The 16,881-nt window shown below is 37.3% G+C and overlaps 1 protein-coding gene across 7 annotated transcripts in view; it reads left to right on the top strand.

The window, feature by feature from the left end:
• Positions 1 to 16,881, top strand: part of LOC123566555 (putative uncharacterized protein DDB_G0271606) — a 148,016-nt gene that overhangs the window by 38,409 nt on the left and 92,726 nt on the right. For all 7 annotated transcript variants that reach the window (XM_045360769.2, XM_045360767.2, XM_045360771.2 and 4 more), the window contains exon 3: positions 3,994 to 4,033. In XM_045360769.2, coding sequence (XP_045216704.2) covers positions 3,994 to 4,033 — 40 coding nt within the window. The remainder of the gene's footprint in view (positions 1 to 3,993; positions 4,034 to 16,881) is intronic.

Here is a 16,881-nt window from a genome sequence, read left to right on the forward strand (position 1 = left end):
TGATGATATCTAGGTCAAGTTCGAAACTGGGTCACGTGCAGTCAAAAACTATGTCAGTAGGTCTAAAAATAGAAAAACCTTGTGACCTCTCTAGAGGCCATATACTTCATGAGATCTTCATGAAAATTGGTCAGAATGTTCACCTTGATGATATCTAGGTCAAGTTCGAAACTGGGTCACGTGCGGTCAAAAACTAGGTCAGTAGGTCTAAAAATAGAAAAACCTTGTGACCTCTCTAGAGGCCATATATATCATGAGATCTTCATGAAAATTAGTCAGAATGTTCACCTTGATGATAGCTAGGTCAAGTTTGAAAGTGGGTCACGTGCCATTAAAAACTAGGTCAGTAGGTCAAATAATAGAAAAACCTTGTGACCTCTCTAAAGGCCATATTTTTCATGGGATCTGTATGAAAGTTGGTCTGAATGTTCATCTTGATGACATCTAGGTCAAGTTCGAAAGTGGGTCACGTGCCTTCAAAAACTAGGTCAGTAGGTCAAATAATAGAAAAACCTTGTGACCTGTCTAAAGGCCATATTTTTCATGGGATCTATATGAAAGTTGGTCTGAATGTTCATCTTGATGATATCTAGGTCAAGTTCGAAACAGGGTCATGTGCGGTCAAAAACTAGGTTAGTAGGTCTAAAAATAGAAAAACCTTGTGACCTCTCTAGAGGCCATACTTGTGAATGGATCTCCATAAAAATTGGTCAGAATGTTCATCTTGATGATATCTAACTTCTAAGTCAAGTTTGAAAGTGGGTCACGTGCCATCAAAAAGTAGGTCAGTAGGTCAAATAATGAAAAAACGTTGTGACCTCTCTAGAGGCCATATTTTTCATGGGATCTGTATGAAAGTTGGTCTGAATGTTTATCTTGATGATATATAGGTCAAGTTTGAAACTGGGTCAACTGCGATCAAAAACTAGGTCAGTAGGTCTTGAAATAGAAAAACCTTGTGACCTCTCTAGAGGCCATACCCTTGAATGGATCTTCATGAAAATTGGTCAGAATGTTCACCTTGATGATATCTAGGTCAAGTTTGAAACTGGGTCACGTGCCGTAAAAAACTAGGTCAGTAGGTCAAATAATGAAAAAACCTTGTGACCTCTCTAGAGGCCATACCTTTCATGGGATCTGTATGAAAGTTGGTCTGAATGTTCATCTTGATGATATCTAGGTCAGGTTTGAAACTGGGTCAACTGCGGTCAAAAGTAGGTCAGTGGGTCTAAAATTAGAAAAATCTTTTGACCTCTCTAGAGGCCATATTTTTCAATGGATCTTCATGAAAATTGATCTGAATGTTCACCTTGATGATATCTAGGTCAGTTTCGAAACTGGGTCACGTGCGGTCAAAAACTAGGCCAGTAGGTATAAAAATAAAAAAAACCTTGTGACCTCTCTAGAGGCCATATTTTTCATGAGATCTTCATGAAAATTAGTGAGAATGTTCACCTTGATATCTAGGTAAAGTTCAAAACAGGGTCACGTACCTTTGAAAACTAGGTCAATAGGTCAAATAATAGAAAAACCTTGTGACCTCTCTAGAGACCATATTTTTCAATGGATCTTCATGAAAATTGGTCAGAATTTTTATCTTGATAATATCTAGGTCAGGTTCAAAACTGGGTCACATGAGCTCAAAAACTAGGTCACTATGTCAAATAATAGAAAAAACGACATCATACTCAAAACTGGGTCATGTGGGAAGAGGTGAGCGATTCAGGACCATCATGGTCCTCTTGTTTTTTTTTAGCTCACCTGTCACAAAGTGACAAGGTGAGCTTTTGTGATTGCGCGGTGTCCGTGCGTGCGTCCGTAAACTTTTACTTGTGACCACTCTAGAGGTCACATTTTTTGTGGGATCTTTATGAAAGTTGGTCAGAGTGTTCATCTTGATGATATCTAGGTCAAGTTCGAAACTGGGTCATGTGCCTTCAAAAACTAGGTCAGTAGGTCTAAAAATAGAAAAACCTTGTGACCTCTCTAGAGGCCATATATTTCACAAGATCTTCATGAAAATTAGTCAGAATGTTCACCGTGATGATATCTAGGTCAAGTTCGAAACTGGGTCACGTGCCTTCAAAAACTAGGTCAATAGGTCTAATAATATAAAAACCTTGTGACCTCTCTAGAGGCCATATGTTTTACAAGATCTTCATGAAAATTGGTCAGAACGTTCACCTTGATGATATCTAGGTCAAGTTCGAAACTGGGTCACGTGCCTTCAAAAACAAAGTCAGTAGGTCAAATAATAGAAAAACCTTGTGACCTCTCTAAAGGCCATATTTTTTATGGGATCTGAATGAAAGTTGGTCAGAATGTTCACCTTGATGATATCTAGGTCAGGTTCGAAACAGGGTCATGTGCGGTCAAAAACTAGGTCAGTAGGTCAAATAATAGAAAAACCTTGTGACCTCTCTAAAGGCCATATTTTTCATGGGATCTGTATGAAAGTTGGTCTGAATGTTCATCTTGATGATATCTAGGTCAGGTTCGAAACAGGGTCATGTGCGGTCAAAAACCAGGTCAGTAGGTCTAAAAATAGAAAAACCTTGTGACCTCTCTAGAGGCCATACTTTTGAATGGATCTCCATAAAAATTGGTCAGAATGTTCATCTTGATGATATCTAGGTCAAGTTTGAAAGTGGGTCATGTGCCATCAAAAAGTAGGTCAGTAGGTCAAATAATGAAAAAACGTTGTGACCTCTCTAGAGGCCATATTTTTCATGGGATCTGTATGAAAGTTGGTCTGAATGTTTATCTTGATGATGTATAGGTCAAGTTTGAAACTGGGTCAACTGTGATCAAAAACTAGGTCAGTAGGTCTTGAAATAGAAAAACCTTGTGACCTCTGTAGAGGCCATACCCTTGAACGGATCTTCATGAAAATTGGTCAGAATGTTCACCTTGATGATATCTAGGTCAAGTTTGAAACTGGGTTACATGCCTTAAAAAACTAGGTCAGTAGGTCTAAAAATAGAAAAACCTTGTGACCTCTCTAGAGGCCATACTTTTCATGGGATCTGTATGAAAGTTGGTCTGAATGTTCATCTTGATGATATCTAGATCAAGTCTGAAACTGGGTCAACTGCGGTCAAAAACTAGGTCAGTAGGTCTAAAATTAGAAAAATCTTTTGACCTTTCTAGAGGCCATATTTTTCAATGGATCTTCATGAAAATTGATCTGAATGTTCACCTTGATGATATCTAGGTCAGTTTCGAAACTGGGTCATGTGCGGTCAAAAACTAGGTCAGTAGGTATAAAAATAGAAAACCCTTGTGACCTCTCTAGAGGCCATATTTTTCATGAGATCTTCATGAAAATTAGTGAGAATGTTCACCTTGATGATATCTAGGTAAAGTTCAAAACAGGGTCACGTCCCTTCGAAAACTAGGTCAATAGGTCAAATAATAGAAAAACCTTGTGACCTCTCTAGAGACCATATTTATCAATGGATCTTCATGAAAATTGGTCAGAATTTTTATCTTGATAATATCTAGGTCAAGTTTAAAACTGGGTCACATGAGCTCAAAAACTAGGTCACTATGTCAAATAATAGAAAAAAATGACGTCATACTCAAAACTGGGTCATGTGGGAAGAGGTGAGCGATTCAGGACCATCATGGTCCTCTTGTTTTTTTTTTCATATTATATTTTCCATCGATATTTATAATCAACATGTGAAATTTTGTACCCTCACCCGGACGCCCCAGCTGCCCCCCCCCCCCCCCCCCCACCCAAAAAAAACCCATTCATTTTCTATTAAAATGATTTTGACTAATGAAATTATTTGCTTCTTAGTAACATCCTTAAATTTTTGCCAGATGAATTTTTTTGCCATTCCTCACCTCAAGCCCTTCCATTTAAAGTAAAGGTCTCTTATCGAGATATAAATTCATTTTACTTTCAAATTCCCGAATAGTGGAGCACACTGTCTTATGGACAGCTCTTGTTGTAGCACTGCTTGACTGAATGTGTATTTCTTTCAGCTGATATAGAAGTTCATGAAAATAAAGAATGTGGCAAAAGGTAAGTTGGACTCTTGCTTATACTGTAATGTTGAGCTTTTATTTGTCTCTTATTATTTGCCTGTTAACTATAAGGAATTTCTAAGACTATAAAATTAAATCTTTTGAGGTTCAAGTCAGTGTCATTATAGAAAAGTAGAAATATCTGTATACAAGGATTTAAAGATGTGAAAAGATGTGATGATCATGAGAAGTCTGATTTACCTCACCAGAGCCCAATGTGGTCAAGTTGAGCACTACATCCATTGTCTGTCTCTCTGTCTGTCCGTCATATATAAGCATTCTCTTTAATTGAATGTCTGAACTGGTTGGAAATCGATACCACTTGGCCTGTAACTTTGGTGATCTTCTTTCAGATTTTTCTAGCAGTTCTGCTTGGTTGCACACATAGGCCAACAGAGCTAGAAATAGAAAAAATCTATACGTTTCCTTCTTAACTGCTGGTACCGTGAGCTATTGTGATCACGCTGTGTCCGTTGTCCATTGTGGTGTGTCTGTTGGACATCAACAATTTTTTAAACTGAATGGATTTTGATGAAACTTGGCCTGGATGTGTCTTGGGTGGTCTTCTACCAAAGTTGTTCAAACGGTTCCGCTTGGTGCTACAAATAGAAAAATCTTCAAATTACATCTAATAGTGCCATCACACCAGAGAGCCGTCCTTGCTGCACTGCAACGTCATCGGAAAATGGGTGCAGAGTGTGTTAAGGTTTCCAGACATGCTGTGGTCGCCATGGTTACCATCGATCGCCGAGTCATGACATTTGTTTTGGACGTGTTCCAAACAAAGGCCGAGGTTCGGAGATCTGTTTTTGACCGCATTGAGAATGTAGTGGCATCGCGAAAGTCGTTAGACAAGCGTTATAACATCTCCACGAATGTATTAAAAGCTCAGTACATGCGTGGCAAAGACGCTGCAAAAACGGTGACATTTGCAATGGCGACTTTATGGCATCATCACCACAACCCTCGGGGTGTCTGACACAACCCCACTATGCATTCAGAGTCCTTATGGCTTTGTCAGGACGATCTTACAATAATTTCACCACTGTTATGCGATTGCACACGTCCTCATGGGACTCCCAGTGCACATGTTCTCATGGGGTTTCTGCATTTATGGAGTTCGTTAATATGAATATGGCAAGGTTAATCAAGCTTGCACTACACTGCTATGCAGGGATCATCCTAGGTCAAAATTTTAGGGAGAAGTGACTTCTCCCTCTGCAGAATTAAGGGAGAAATCGAGGAATTTAAGGAGAAGAATTGGCATACTATTCAGTTTCCAGCCTATAATTATATATATCCACTTTCTGTGGGTCTTGCTATAACTTATAAACAGTAATTATTTAAGGAAATTGATTATTGCATTATTATTTTCATGAATGTATAAATAATGAATTAACTTAGCTATGAAAAAGTCGCCTTAAATTTTTTATCCGGAATTTACACGTCCGAAACTCGTAAGTTTATCAGGTGCACGGTCGAAACGCCGTGAAAATTTTCATTCATGTTTAGATTCTCGTGCTTTAATAATGCCCGATTCTTGCATCAATTGTTCAGATTTATACATTTAATTGATATATTTATTAATCTTTTCGAAAATAGTACCAAACTCGTAGATCTTTTTGCAAAAATTTTGTACGGCAGTTCAGACGTCCACGGAATTGTATTTTTTTTTATCCACAGCGCCTGGGCAATTCATTTATAGAAATTGGCCGTATTTGAAATATTTTTTGAAGTAAGTTTTAATAAAATCAATAAATAATACACCGTTGATGCATAAGATCATGCACTCGTTAAGTTTATCGGCTATTTACACGCCGACTGAAAATTTTCAAAATGGCGGCGGCTTACAATATTATTGATTAACACTGTGGGATATTAACGATACGTTTAGTTAAATTTTCACAGGCGAGTAGGCGGGGCTGACTATGGCTTTATCGGTAATTTAATCTAGAATATGCATCAAGTTTTACAACTTTAAATAAATAAACAGATTACAACACTCAAAAAAACTCTGTGATTCGGATTTCGCCTGGAGGCGATAATTAGGCAAAGTGGCCGACTTTACAGCGATGATATTGCTCAAATCGCCTTATAAGATGATCCCTGCTATGGCAACCATGCTTTTTCATGTGCGACCTGCTATAAAAACTGCTGTTACAAAGTTCATACATCAGTGTGTCTGTTGTCTTCATAACGTGTATGTCATGTTCATCATTATGGCAGAAGATATCCAAACTTGCTTTTACTACAACAGTTGATTATTGTGCAGCAGCAGCAGGCAGACAGTGATGTTGCAGCTGTACACATTAAAAGACGGCTACGAAGGAGGAGGGCAAGGCGAAGAAGATGTTGGATTAGATCATGGCTATGTGAAGTCTGAAGATCTCAGTTTGGGCTCTTCAGGCACCTCATGCCCGAGTGGAGGCACAAAGATCCTCCATCTTTCCACAATTTCCTCAGAACTTCACCAGATATGTTTGATGAGCAGCTCACCAGCCTTGCTCCAAGAGGCCATGGCCTCAGTTAGTTTGTTTCTTCAGCATCGTCTTTCTCAGAAATGAAATTTTCGAAAAACTGACCGCCTTTTATAGTCTCAGTGATCACATCATAAAAACGCGGTGAGGTCACTGTGCAGTTGTGATACCCTTAGAAGACGCCTGGTAAAAACCCCATAAGCGTGGTGAGAGCGCCTTGAGATCTCCTAGGAACGCAGTTACCAAACCGATTGATCTCAATAGAAATGTCATAAGTGCGTATTAGTCGTGGTGGACATGCCGTTAGAACGCGGTTTGATTGCAATGGTCATGGTAAGAGCACGGCTGTTTTAGAGTTTGTATTTTTTGGGGGACTCTTTCTCACGTTTTCTTCAAGTTTGCAGACAAATTTGTACATTTTCTGGTCGCCGTAAGATCACAGATGGTCGCAGTCCAGTGTGACAGCACTATTGAACAGATCCGATTTGAAATAATTTCACACAAATGGTCCTTATGTAACCTTCTACAAAGGTTGTTCAAATTATTCTGATTTATCAAAAAACATGGCCACCAGGGGACCCCGTTATAATGCTGTCATTGGGGTCCAAGGTTGGAGACCCGCGGATGTAGCGGGGTTAAATTTATAACGCGGGTTGGCCGTTTAAGCGGTATATACAATACCCTACCCACCGGTAATGTATTAGATGTATTTTGAACACTGTTTTATGTTGCATAAGAAATTCTAAACGTATAAACGGGACATTTATTTACCTTAAATGCTACTGAAAAATACATTAAAAGAATTATAACGCTGTGTCAGCTTCTCATTTCATCGTGATTCTAAAAGAAAGTTGGAATTGTGTACCCCGGAAGTAAACATATAATGCTTGTGAGGAGTGCGCAGTCGTGAAAATTAAGTATGCAATGCAATTGCAATGAGGGTTTATGTAACTAAAAGAGAAAAAACGCGGACAGTCTTAAAAAATGAATGAAAAATAAGCGATAAATGAAATGAATAAATGAGATAGAAAAATGTAATATAAATCTGGTACAATAAAGATAACACAAATGAGATGATAAAATAAACTAGATCTACGATAATACACGATATTAAAAAGTGAGAACAATTTCAATATGGCTTACAGTGTGTTGAATCTTCGTTAATTCCGATGAACTGAATGTGATGATTACGAAAAAAGGCTGCATTTTATTACAAAACTGGGCCTGTTGTTTGATTTTTGTGCCCCAATGGGGGGGGGGGGGGCATATAGATTTGCTCTTGTCCGTCCTTGCCTCTAAACTGGGATACAGGGGCATTTTAGTAGCCCAGAAGTGACTAAGGGGCCGTTTATAAGCAAGGAGCCATGGCCCTTTGTTTTTTGCTGTTAATGAGTCACAGGGCCTCGGGGGGTGGAGACCCTTAAAGGACCATTTTGGTTGATCAGCAGATTATTTGGGGCCATTGTTGACCCCTTAAAAAATGGCTCTTTGGCTGTTGGCCCACAAACGGAAAGTAGTGGACCGTCCGTTCTTCCGAGAATGTTGTGTTGCGCCTAGCTCCAAAAGTATTTGACGTAGAGTCACAAAACTTTACAGGAATGTTGGTCAGCATGTGTAGTTGTGCACCTAGGGTTTCACGTCCGGATTCATTCGGTCATAAGAGTTATGGCCCCTGACTTTGTAAAAATTGGTCATTTTAGTGTTGTGTCGTGTCTAGCTCCAAAAGTATTTGATGTAGAGTCACGAAACTTTACAGGAATGCTGGTCAGCATTTGTAGTTGTGCACCTGGGGTTTCGCGTACGGATTCATTCAGTCATGTAGGAGTTATGGCCCATGACTTAGTAAAAACTTGGTCATTTTAATGTTTTGTAGAGCGTAGCTCCAAAAGTATTTGACCTAGAGTCACCAAAGTTTACAGGAATGTTGGTCAACATGTGCAGTTGTGCACCTGGAGTTTCGCGTCTGGATTTATTCAGTATTGTAGGAGTTATGGCCCCTGACCTAGGAAAAAATTGTCATTAGCTCACCTGTCACAAAGTGACAAGGTGAGCTTTTGTGATCGCGCGGTGTCCGTCGTCCGTCGTCCGTCCGTGCGTGCGGCGTCGTAAACTTTTGCTGACCACTCTATAGGTCACTTTTCAGGCGAAGTTGCGTTCTTGGATCTGATTGACTGGGACGCAAACTAGAGTATCTAAAATAGAATTGACCCGACATATATTTCAAAAGATCTTCATGAAACTTGATCAGAATGTTCACCTTGATGATATCTAGGTCAAGTTCGAAACGGGGTCACATGCCGTCAAAAACTAGGTCAGTAGATCTAAAAATAGAAAAACCTTGTGACCTCTCTAGAGGCCATATATTTCACAAGATCTTCATGAAAATTGGTCAGAATGTTCACCTTGATAATATCTAGGTCAAGTTCGAAACTGGGTCACGTGCCTTCAAAAACTAGGTCAGTAGATCAAAAATAGAAAAACCTTGTGACCTCTCTAGAGGCCATATTTTCCATGATCTTATGAAAATTGGTCGAATGTTCATCTTGATATACCTAGGTCAAGTTCGAAACTGGGTCACGTGCCTCAAAAACTAGGTCAGTAGGTCTAAATAATAGAAAAACCTTGTGACCTCTCTAGAGGCCATATATTTCATGGATCTTATGAAAATTGGTCGAATGTTCATCTTGATGATATCTAGGCCAGGTTCGAAACTGGGTCAGTGCCATCAAAAACTAGGTCAATAGGTCTAAAAATAGAAAAACCTTGTGACCTCTCTAGAGGCCATATATTTCACAAGATCTTCATGAAAATTGGTCAAAATGTTCATCTTGATGATATCTAGGCCAAGTTCGAAACTGGGTCACGTGCATCAAAAACTAGGTCATAGGTCAAAAATAGAAAAACCTTGTGACCTCTCTAGAGACCATATATTTTCATGGGATCTGTATGAAAATTGGTCTAATGTTCACCTTGATGATATCTAGGTCAATTTGAAACTGGGTCACGTGGCCAAAAACTAGGTCAGTAGGTCAAATAATAGAAAAACCTTGTGACCTCGCTAAGACCATATTTTTCATGGGATCTGTATGAAAATTGGTCTGAATGTTCATCTTGATGATATCTAGGTCAAGTTCGAAACAGGGTCATGTACGGTCAAAAACTAGGTCATTAGGTCTAAAAATAGAAAAACCTTGTGACCTCTCTAGAGACCATACTTGTGAATGGATCTCCATAAAAATTGGTCAGAATGTTCACCTTGATGATATCTAGGTCAAGTTCGAAACTGGGTCACGTGCCATAAAAAACTAGGTCAGTAGGTCAAATAATAAAAAACCTTGTGACCTCTCTAGAGGCCATACTTTTTCATGGGATCTGTATGAAAGTTGGTCTGAATGTTCATCTTGATGATATCTAGGTCAAGTTTGAAACTGGGTCAACTGCGGTCAAAAACTAGGTCAGTAGGTCTAAAATTATTAAAATCTTTTGACCTCTCTAGAGACCATATTTTTCAATGGATCTTCATGAAAATTGGTCCGAATTTTTATCTTGATATTATCTAGGTCAAGTTCAAAACTGGGTCACATGAGCTCAAAAACTAGGTCACTATGTCAAATAATAGAAAAAACGACGTCATACTCAAAACTGGGTCATGCGGAAAGAGGTGAGCGATTCAGAACCATCATGGTCCTCTTGTTTTAATGTTTTGTCGCACGCAGCTTCGAAAATATTTTACCTACAGTCATTATTTCACAACACAAGACCAGACTTCTTGTCCAGACTTACTCAAAAAAAATAAAAATTTGTGAAACAAGTAAGTTAAAATGTACTTGATCTAGAATCATAAAACATTAGAGGATTGTTTTATAGCCTATGGTGTGTTCTCTTTAGGATTTTACTCAGCTAGGCCAGAGTAAGTATGGCCAACTAAGTGAAAAATACACATAAGGTTCTTAAAAGTTTGTGTTGCAAACATCTTAAAAATTGTTTAACCTGAGTCATTAAACCATGTTACAGTGGCAGGAGTGGGGGGCACCTGTGTACTATGGACACACATCCAGTTTATTCACTCAAATGTTCATGTCATCCGCTTAATTGGTGCAGTCTAACAGTTTGATGCCCCATGGGGTTTTGGGACGATCTGTGTATGAAAAGAATTGGAACCACTGCCTTACCCTTGCATGATCGTAAGAGGCGACTAATAGGGTCTTAACACTTGGTTTTGCAGTAACTCTGTGATTCTAGCAGGTAGGCAAATTTTGATTCCATACCTAATGTTTTTATTTCGATGTAAATGAGATGTGGAACCAAAATTTGTAGTCCTGTTTGGCACCATATAACCTATACTGTGTTGGTGCGCCGTAAAACCCAAATAAATAAACAGTTTGTTAATGTACACAGGTACATGTATTTTTAACGCTGGTTTAACGCAAATTAAATAACATCTGTGGACTGGTTTTTAGCTCACCTGAGCACAAAGTGCTCAAAGGTGAGCTTTTGTGATCGCCCTGTGTCCGTCGTCCGTCGTCGTCCGTCCGTCTGTCGTCAACAATTTGACTGTTAACGCTCTAGAGGTCACAATTTTGGCCCAATCTTAATGAAACTTGGTCAGAATGTTACCCTCAGTAAAATCTTAAACGAGTTCGATATGGGTCATCTGGGTCAAAACTAGGTCACAGGTCAATCAAAGGAAAGCTTGTTAACATCTGAGGTCCACATATATGACCTATCTTAATGAAACTAGGTCAGAATGTTACTCTGATATAAGTCGAAGTTCAAATTGGGTCATGGAGGGTTAAAAACTAGGTCACTAGGTCAATCAAAGGAAAAGCTTGTTAGCACTCTAGAGGTCCACATTTTGCCTATCTTCATGAAACTTAGTCAGAATGTTACTCTCTTAATAATTTGGATCAATTGAATTGGGTCATTGGGGCAAAAACTAGGTCACGGGTCAAATAAAGAAAAGCTAGTTAACACTTAGAGGCTACAATTTTGGACCAATCTTAATGAAACTTGGTCAGAATGTTGACTTCTAGTAAATCTAACACGTAAGGTTCATGTCTTGGTTCATCTGATGGGCCAAAATCTTACGATTACCAGGTTCAGATGTAAAGGAAACTTGTAACATGTTAATGCGCCACATTTAAATAATACCAAGTCTTAATGTACGACTATGAGGAATTGTTCAATCTGAGTCTATAAGACAAGTTTTTCACATTGGATAAGTGGTATAAAAAACCTGTTACACTGGTTCAAATAAAGAAAACTTGTTAGCACTCTAAGGCCACATTAATGACTGTTTCTTCATGAAACTTAATCAGAATGTTAATCTTTTTGATATTTAGGTCAAGTTTGAATCTGGGTTATGTGGAGGCAAAAACTAGGTCACTGGGTCAAATCAAAGGAAAAGCTAGTTAACACTTTAGAGGCTACATTTATGACCATATCTTAATGAAACTTGGTCAGAATGTTGATCTTGATGATCTTTAGGTCAATAGGTCAGGTGAGCGATACAGGGCCTTCATGGCCCTCTTGTTTGTTCGTTTTTTGTTCGTTTTTTTTTTTTTTTACTCTCGGGAGCCAAGAGCATACCACTTATAACGAATACCACGGTATTCAAGTGTATATAGTGGAAACTTAAAAATTCTTGATGTGTGAAACTGCAGCCCCAATTTTAAAATAATTTCACACAAATGGTCTTTGTGTGACCCGCTATGAGGATTGTTCAAATTTTTCTGAGTCGTGATAAAACATGGTCACTTTTCCCATTATGTATATAGTGGAAACATAAAAAATCTTCTTGTATTAAACTGCTGGCCCAATTTTAAAATAATTTCACACAAATCCTCCTTGTATGACTTCAGGGTTCTCCACAGGCCAATTAAGCATAGCGTATCTGCTATCCTTTAATAACAGAACCATACAATCCGCTACCCTTTGATCCCCCCACTACCCCTTTAACACAGACGCTACCCATAAAAGTTTACCAATAAGGTAATACACACAATTGATAAAGCCTGTCTAAAATTAGCCTGAAGCTACAGCTGACAGGTGGTTTTTGGGGGAAAATCAATACTGTGTCACTCAGCACCCACAGAAGTGAGAAAATGATGTAATAATTGTACATTGATTGGATTATGGACACATTTGTTGGTAGTCTAAATAATGAGACCTCGGGTAGACCGATTTTACATTTTGATATTACATTTTGATATTTTACGTTGTCTACCTAGAGGTCTCAACCAGAAACAATCAAAACTGTGGTGGAAACTGTGGTCGATTGAAATTACGATTTTTCAGTAGTCACGATTTTTTTTAGCCCTAACAGCTTACCTGTTGTTTTAAATCATAAATAGTAAATAAAAAAACATAAGAACAGGACATATTTATCAAGAATTTCTGTTGTAAAAAATTTAAACCTCTAATGTTTCAGTCGTCTTCATGTAATGGCGGTTGGAGGCGTGACCAATGAAAACGCTTCGTGTAGTAATGTGTTTCCCATTTTCCAATATGTAGTACACGCGATTTAAAGAGAAATAAGCAAATCGGCGAAACATTAAATTGTATTTTCTTGTAGTTTTTGAAATCGAAAGTAGATCGTCTATGTTTGGCTGCTTTCACGAAACGAAACAACTTTTTTATGAAAAGATTTAAATAAGGGTAATTTAACCGTAAACTTCAATGTCAGATACTGCCAATTGCTGCTAAATGTCTTCGTATCATCACAATTTGTAAGATTGTTGAAAATGGAGAAAAGTGTAATCATATCCGGATATAATATTTTGGGTAAATATCGAGCTGTGTTATGAAATTTTAACATTCATGTAACATACATGATAGATATTATTGTAACAGAAATGATTCTAGAATTTATTTTTATTACACCTACATATAATCTATGTCAGACTGGTATTCTAGTCCTGAGGCATGATCTGAAAGTAAAAAGATGAAGTGAAGTCATACTTTGGATATTGTAATACTAGAAAGAAACTAGATCTTAACCTTTCTGGAATTTTGACTGGTTTTGATAATTTGCTTACGATTCTGGTTCGGAAAATAATGAAACCGTCACCCATTCTGCTTTTCATGATGACACATGGCTTGATTTTTGCAGTCAGTAAGCGGATAAATTATCCCGAGAAAGAGCTCTTACTGATTTGTTTAATTACTACTGATTTTAAAAATGATTTTATTTCTTATTCAGTGACTGGGAAACCCATGAGACATGAGCCATAGTCACATAAAAATGAAAAATGTCTCATAAGTTTAAGTGCTGATGAGCCCTGTGTCATATGTCTAAATTGTATTGAATGCAAAAGGATGAAACTATTTAATAGTGCAAATCTTACACAAATGAATGTATTCAGTGTGCAGATTCAAAGTGCTTCCAGTGTTTAAAAACATGTTTTAACATCGTATTTTATTCTAGACTTCCATTTTTTGTCAGTTTTCAATAATTTTCTTTATTGACAAGCTGTTACAGTTTTAGTTACTATATTTGTTTTTTACTGAGAGCTTCTTTAATATGAAATGTGTACATACTACAATGCCAGTTCTTAGTTTACAAGTCGCAATTGTCCCATAGAAATTTCTGAATGTCACATAAAATTTATAAATGTCACATAATTTATTGTGTATGACGAGCCATTGTCCCATGGACAAAATTTCTTTCCCAGTCACTGCTTATTTTTCGAGAAATAAACAAATCGGCGAAACATTAAATTGTATTTTCTTGTAGTTTTTGAAATCGAAAGTAGATCGTCTATGTTAGAGTGCTTTGACGAAACGAAACATTTTTTTTAATGAAATGATTTAAATAATTTCACCGTAAACTTCAATGTCAGAAACTGCCAATTGCTGCTAAACTGTCTTCATATCATCACAATTTGTAAAACATATTGTTGAAACTGGAGATTTTGGCGGTATAAAAGAAAGTGTAATCATATCCGGATATAATATTTTGGGTAAATATCGAGCTGTGTTATGAAATTTAAACATTAAAGTAAAAGACATGATAGATATTATTGTAACAGAAATGATTCTAGAATTTATTTTTATAATACATACATAGAATCAATATCAGACTTATATTCTAGTGCTGAGGCATGACCTGAAAGTAAAAATATGAAGTGACAGTCATTCATACTTTGAATATTGTAATACTAAAAAGAATCTAGAGGTAATATTTAGAAATTGAAACATAAAATTTTCAGTTAGAGATCGCACCAAAGGCTGTCTCAAGGGTCTGCATTTTCAAAATTTCCTTGTGGTGATACCCCAAACCCTAATTGCAGGAGGGGGTATCCTCCCACACCCTCCCCCCATATTGCCACTTTACAGTTTGATACATTTGCCCTTTTACCACCTGCCACAATGCCCATTTCAAAATCTGACTGCAGTTCAAAGCGGGAAGGAACACCCCTCCCAAAACCCACCCTGCTACCGACCACGTAAAAATGGTTCAAACATTTTTTCAGCCCAGTCTGGGCCTGTCTGTCTACATGAATCAAAACGGATAATTGAAAGTACATAGACTTGGGGACTACTGACATGGTTTTGAAGGGGTTAACAGGTCTGAAATAGAATAAATGATGGTTTTAACTAAAAAAGAACTGCATTTATTAATATTGGTTATCTTTTCCGAAATTGGTAGCTAGTCCGAGTAACTTCTCTTAGTTTCGAATGCGCAATTTTCCTGTCAGTGTAAACATTCATGACACTATATATTGACACTCAGCAACATTTACATATCTTTAAACGCAAAAGTAAGTATACTTTAAATTCACATCCCTTATAATATGATTGAACAATACCTAGTGTGTGACAAGGTTATTGCCAGGCCCCTTATCTGTAAAATATCTGAACAGTTCTTTCGTCCATCCGTTACAAATTGTATGTGGCAATCCGCACTATATAAATTTTCATATTCAAATTTTATCATGTGCGAATATATACCAGCCGATAATTGCCTGTTTTGGTAATGCCGGAGGCAAATGTTTACTGGAAAAATATTTATAGTCATGGGCAGTATCTTAGTGTCACCTGTCAAATTGTAGTTTGTACTTTCAACATTTTTATTTTTGCAAACCACTCTTCAATTTTAGAGAAATATATTGGGTTTAAATACTTGTATAATGTCAATCAAAGTTTTACTAGGCATCGATTGAATGTCCATTTCATCTATTATAACAAAATCTCTGTTCAGTTGGGGAAAAAACTAAAACCAAACTGAAACCGGTAGACTATACTACCAGTACATCAATCATTAGCCGACTCTCAGGCCCTTCAGGCCTTTGATAATTATTTTAGAAATAAGTCCTGTTTCTTTGAGTCATATGAAGTCACAATTTATGTGATAGAATTGGAGGTCCACTAAAGTTTGAGGAGGTCTACTAGATTTTAGCAGTTGGTGGACCTGCTGGCAACTGCTGAAAAAAGTTAAGGTCGAGGTCTGGTATCAAATATTATTAATAATCTAGATAATAAAATTTGCTTACTTCCTTTCAACATGGCTTCCGCTCAAAGCACAGTTGTGAATCTCAATTACTAGTATTAAATTTTTGTCAAGAATTTTTGATTACCTTGAAGCTAGTAAATAGACAGACCTAATAGTAATGGACTTTATCAAATCGTTTGACAAAGTCGATCACAATCGTCTGGTCTACAAGCTATTTCAATTAGGTATATATAGAAAAACATCCATGTGGATTAAATCTTTCCTTTAAATACGAACACAAAAGGCCTTCAATCAGATATACCACATTTGGTATTGGGGGTACCGCAAGGGTATTTCTTAGGCCTTGCCTTTTCTTAACATATCAGTCACCTGCCAGGCTCACTTAAAAGCACAGTAATGTTGATGATACAGTAGTTTATCTCACTATAAATATCATGCATGGTTGTGAGACTCTCTAGCAGTACCTCCATAAATTAGAGCTTTGAAAAAAAAAAACGGTCAAAGGAGTTGAATTCCGATAATGCGAAGTGATTAGGGTATATAAAAAGAAATAAAAAAAACATTGCTTTTCGCTATAAGCTACATATCCATGAATTTAAAACTATAAAAATGCTTAATATTTAGGCGAACCAGCAGTGTTAGATCACAAAAAAAAGACAGACAAGACCCTAAAATACATGAAAAGAAATGATCAAACAAATGATAAATGTACAAATTTAAGAAACTCCGTATAAAATATGTTCAAACATAATTGGAATATTGCTCAACTGTTTGGCATTCAACAATCTCTAACATATGGAATTGAAAGAGTACGAAAGCCTGCCGCCAGATATGTTCAAATCAACTATGTCTGTAGATGAAGCATAACAGAAATGTTAACTGTACTGGCAAACGTTAGAAACAAGAAGAAATTTC

This window comes from Mercenaria mercenaria, chromosome 8, assembly GCF_021730395.1.
Source record: "Mercenaria mercenaria strain notata chromosome 8, MADL_Memer_1, whole genome shotgun sequence".
NCBI lineage: Eukaryota > Metazoa > Mollusca > Bivalvia > Venerida > Veneridae > Mercenaria > Mercenaria mercenaria.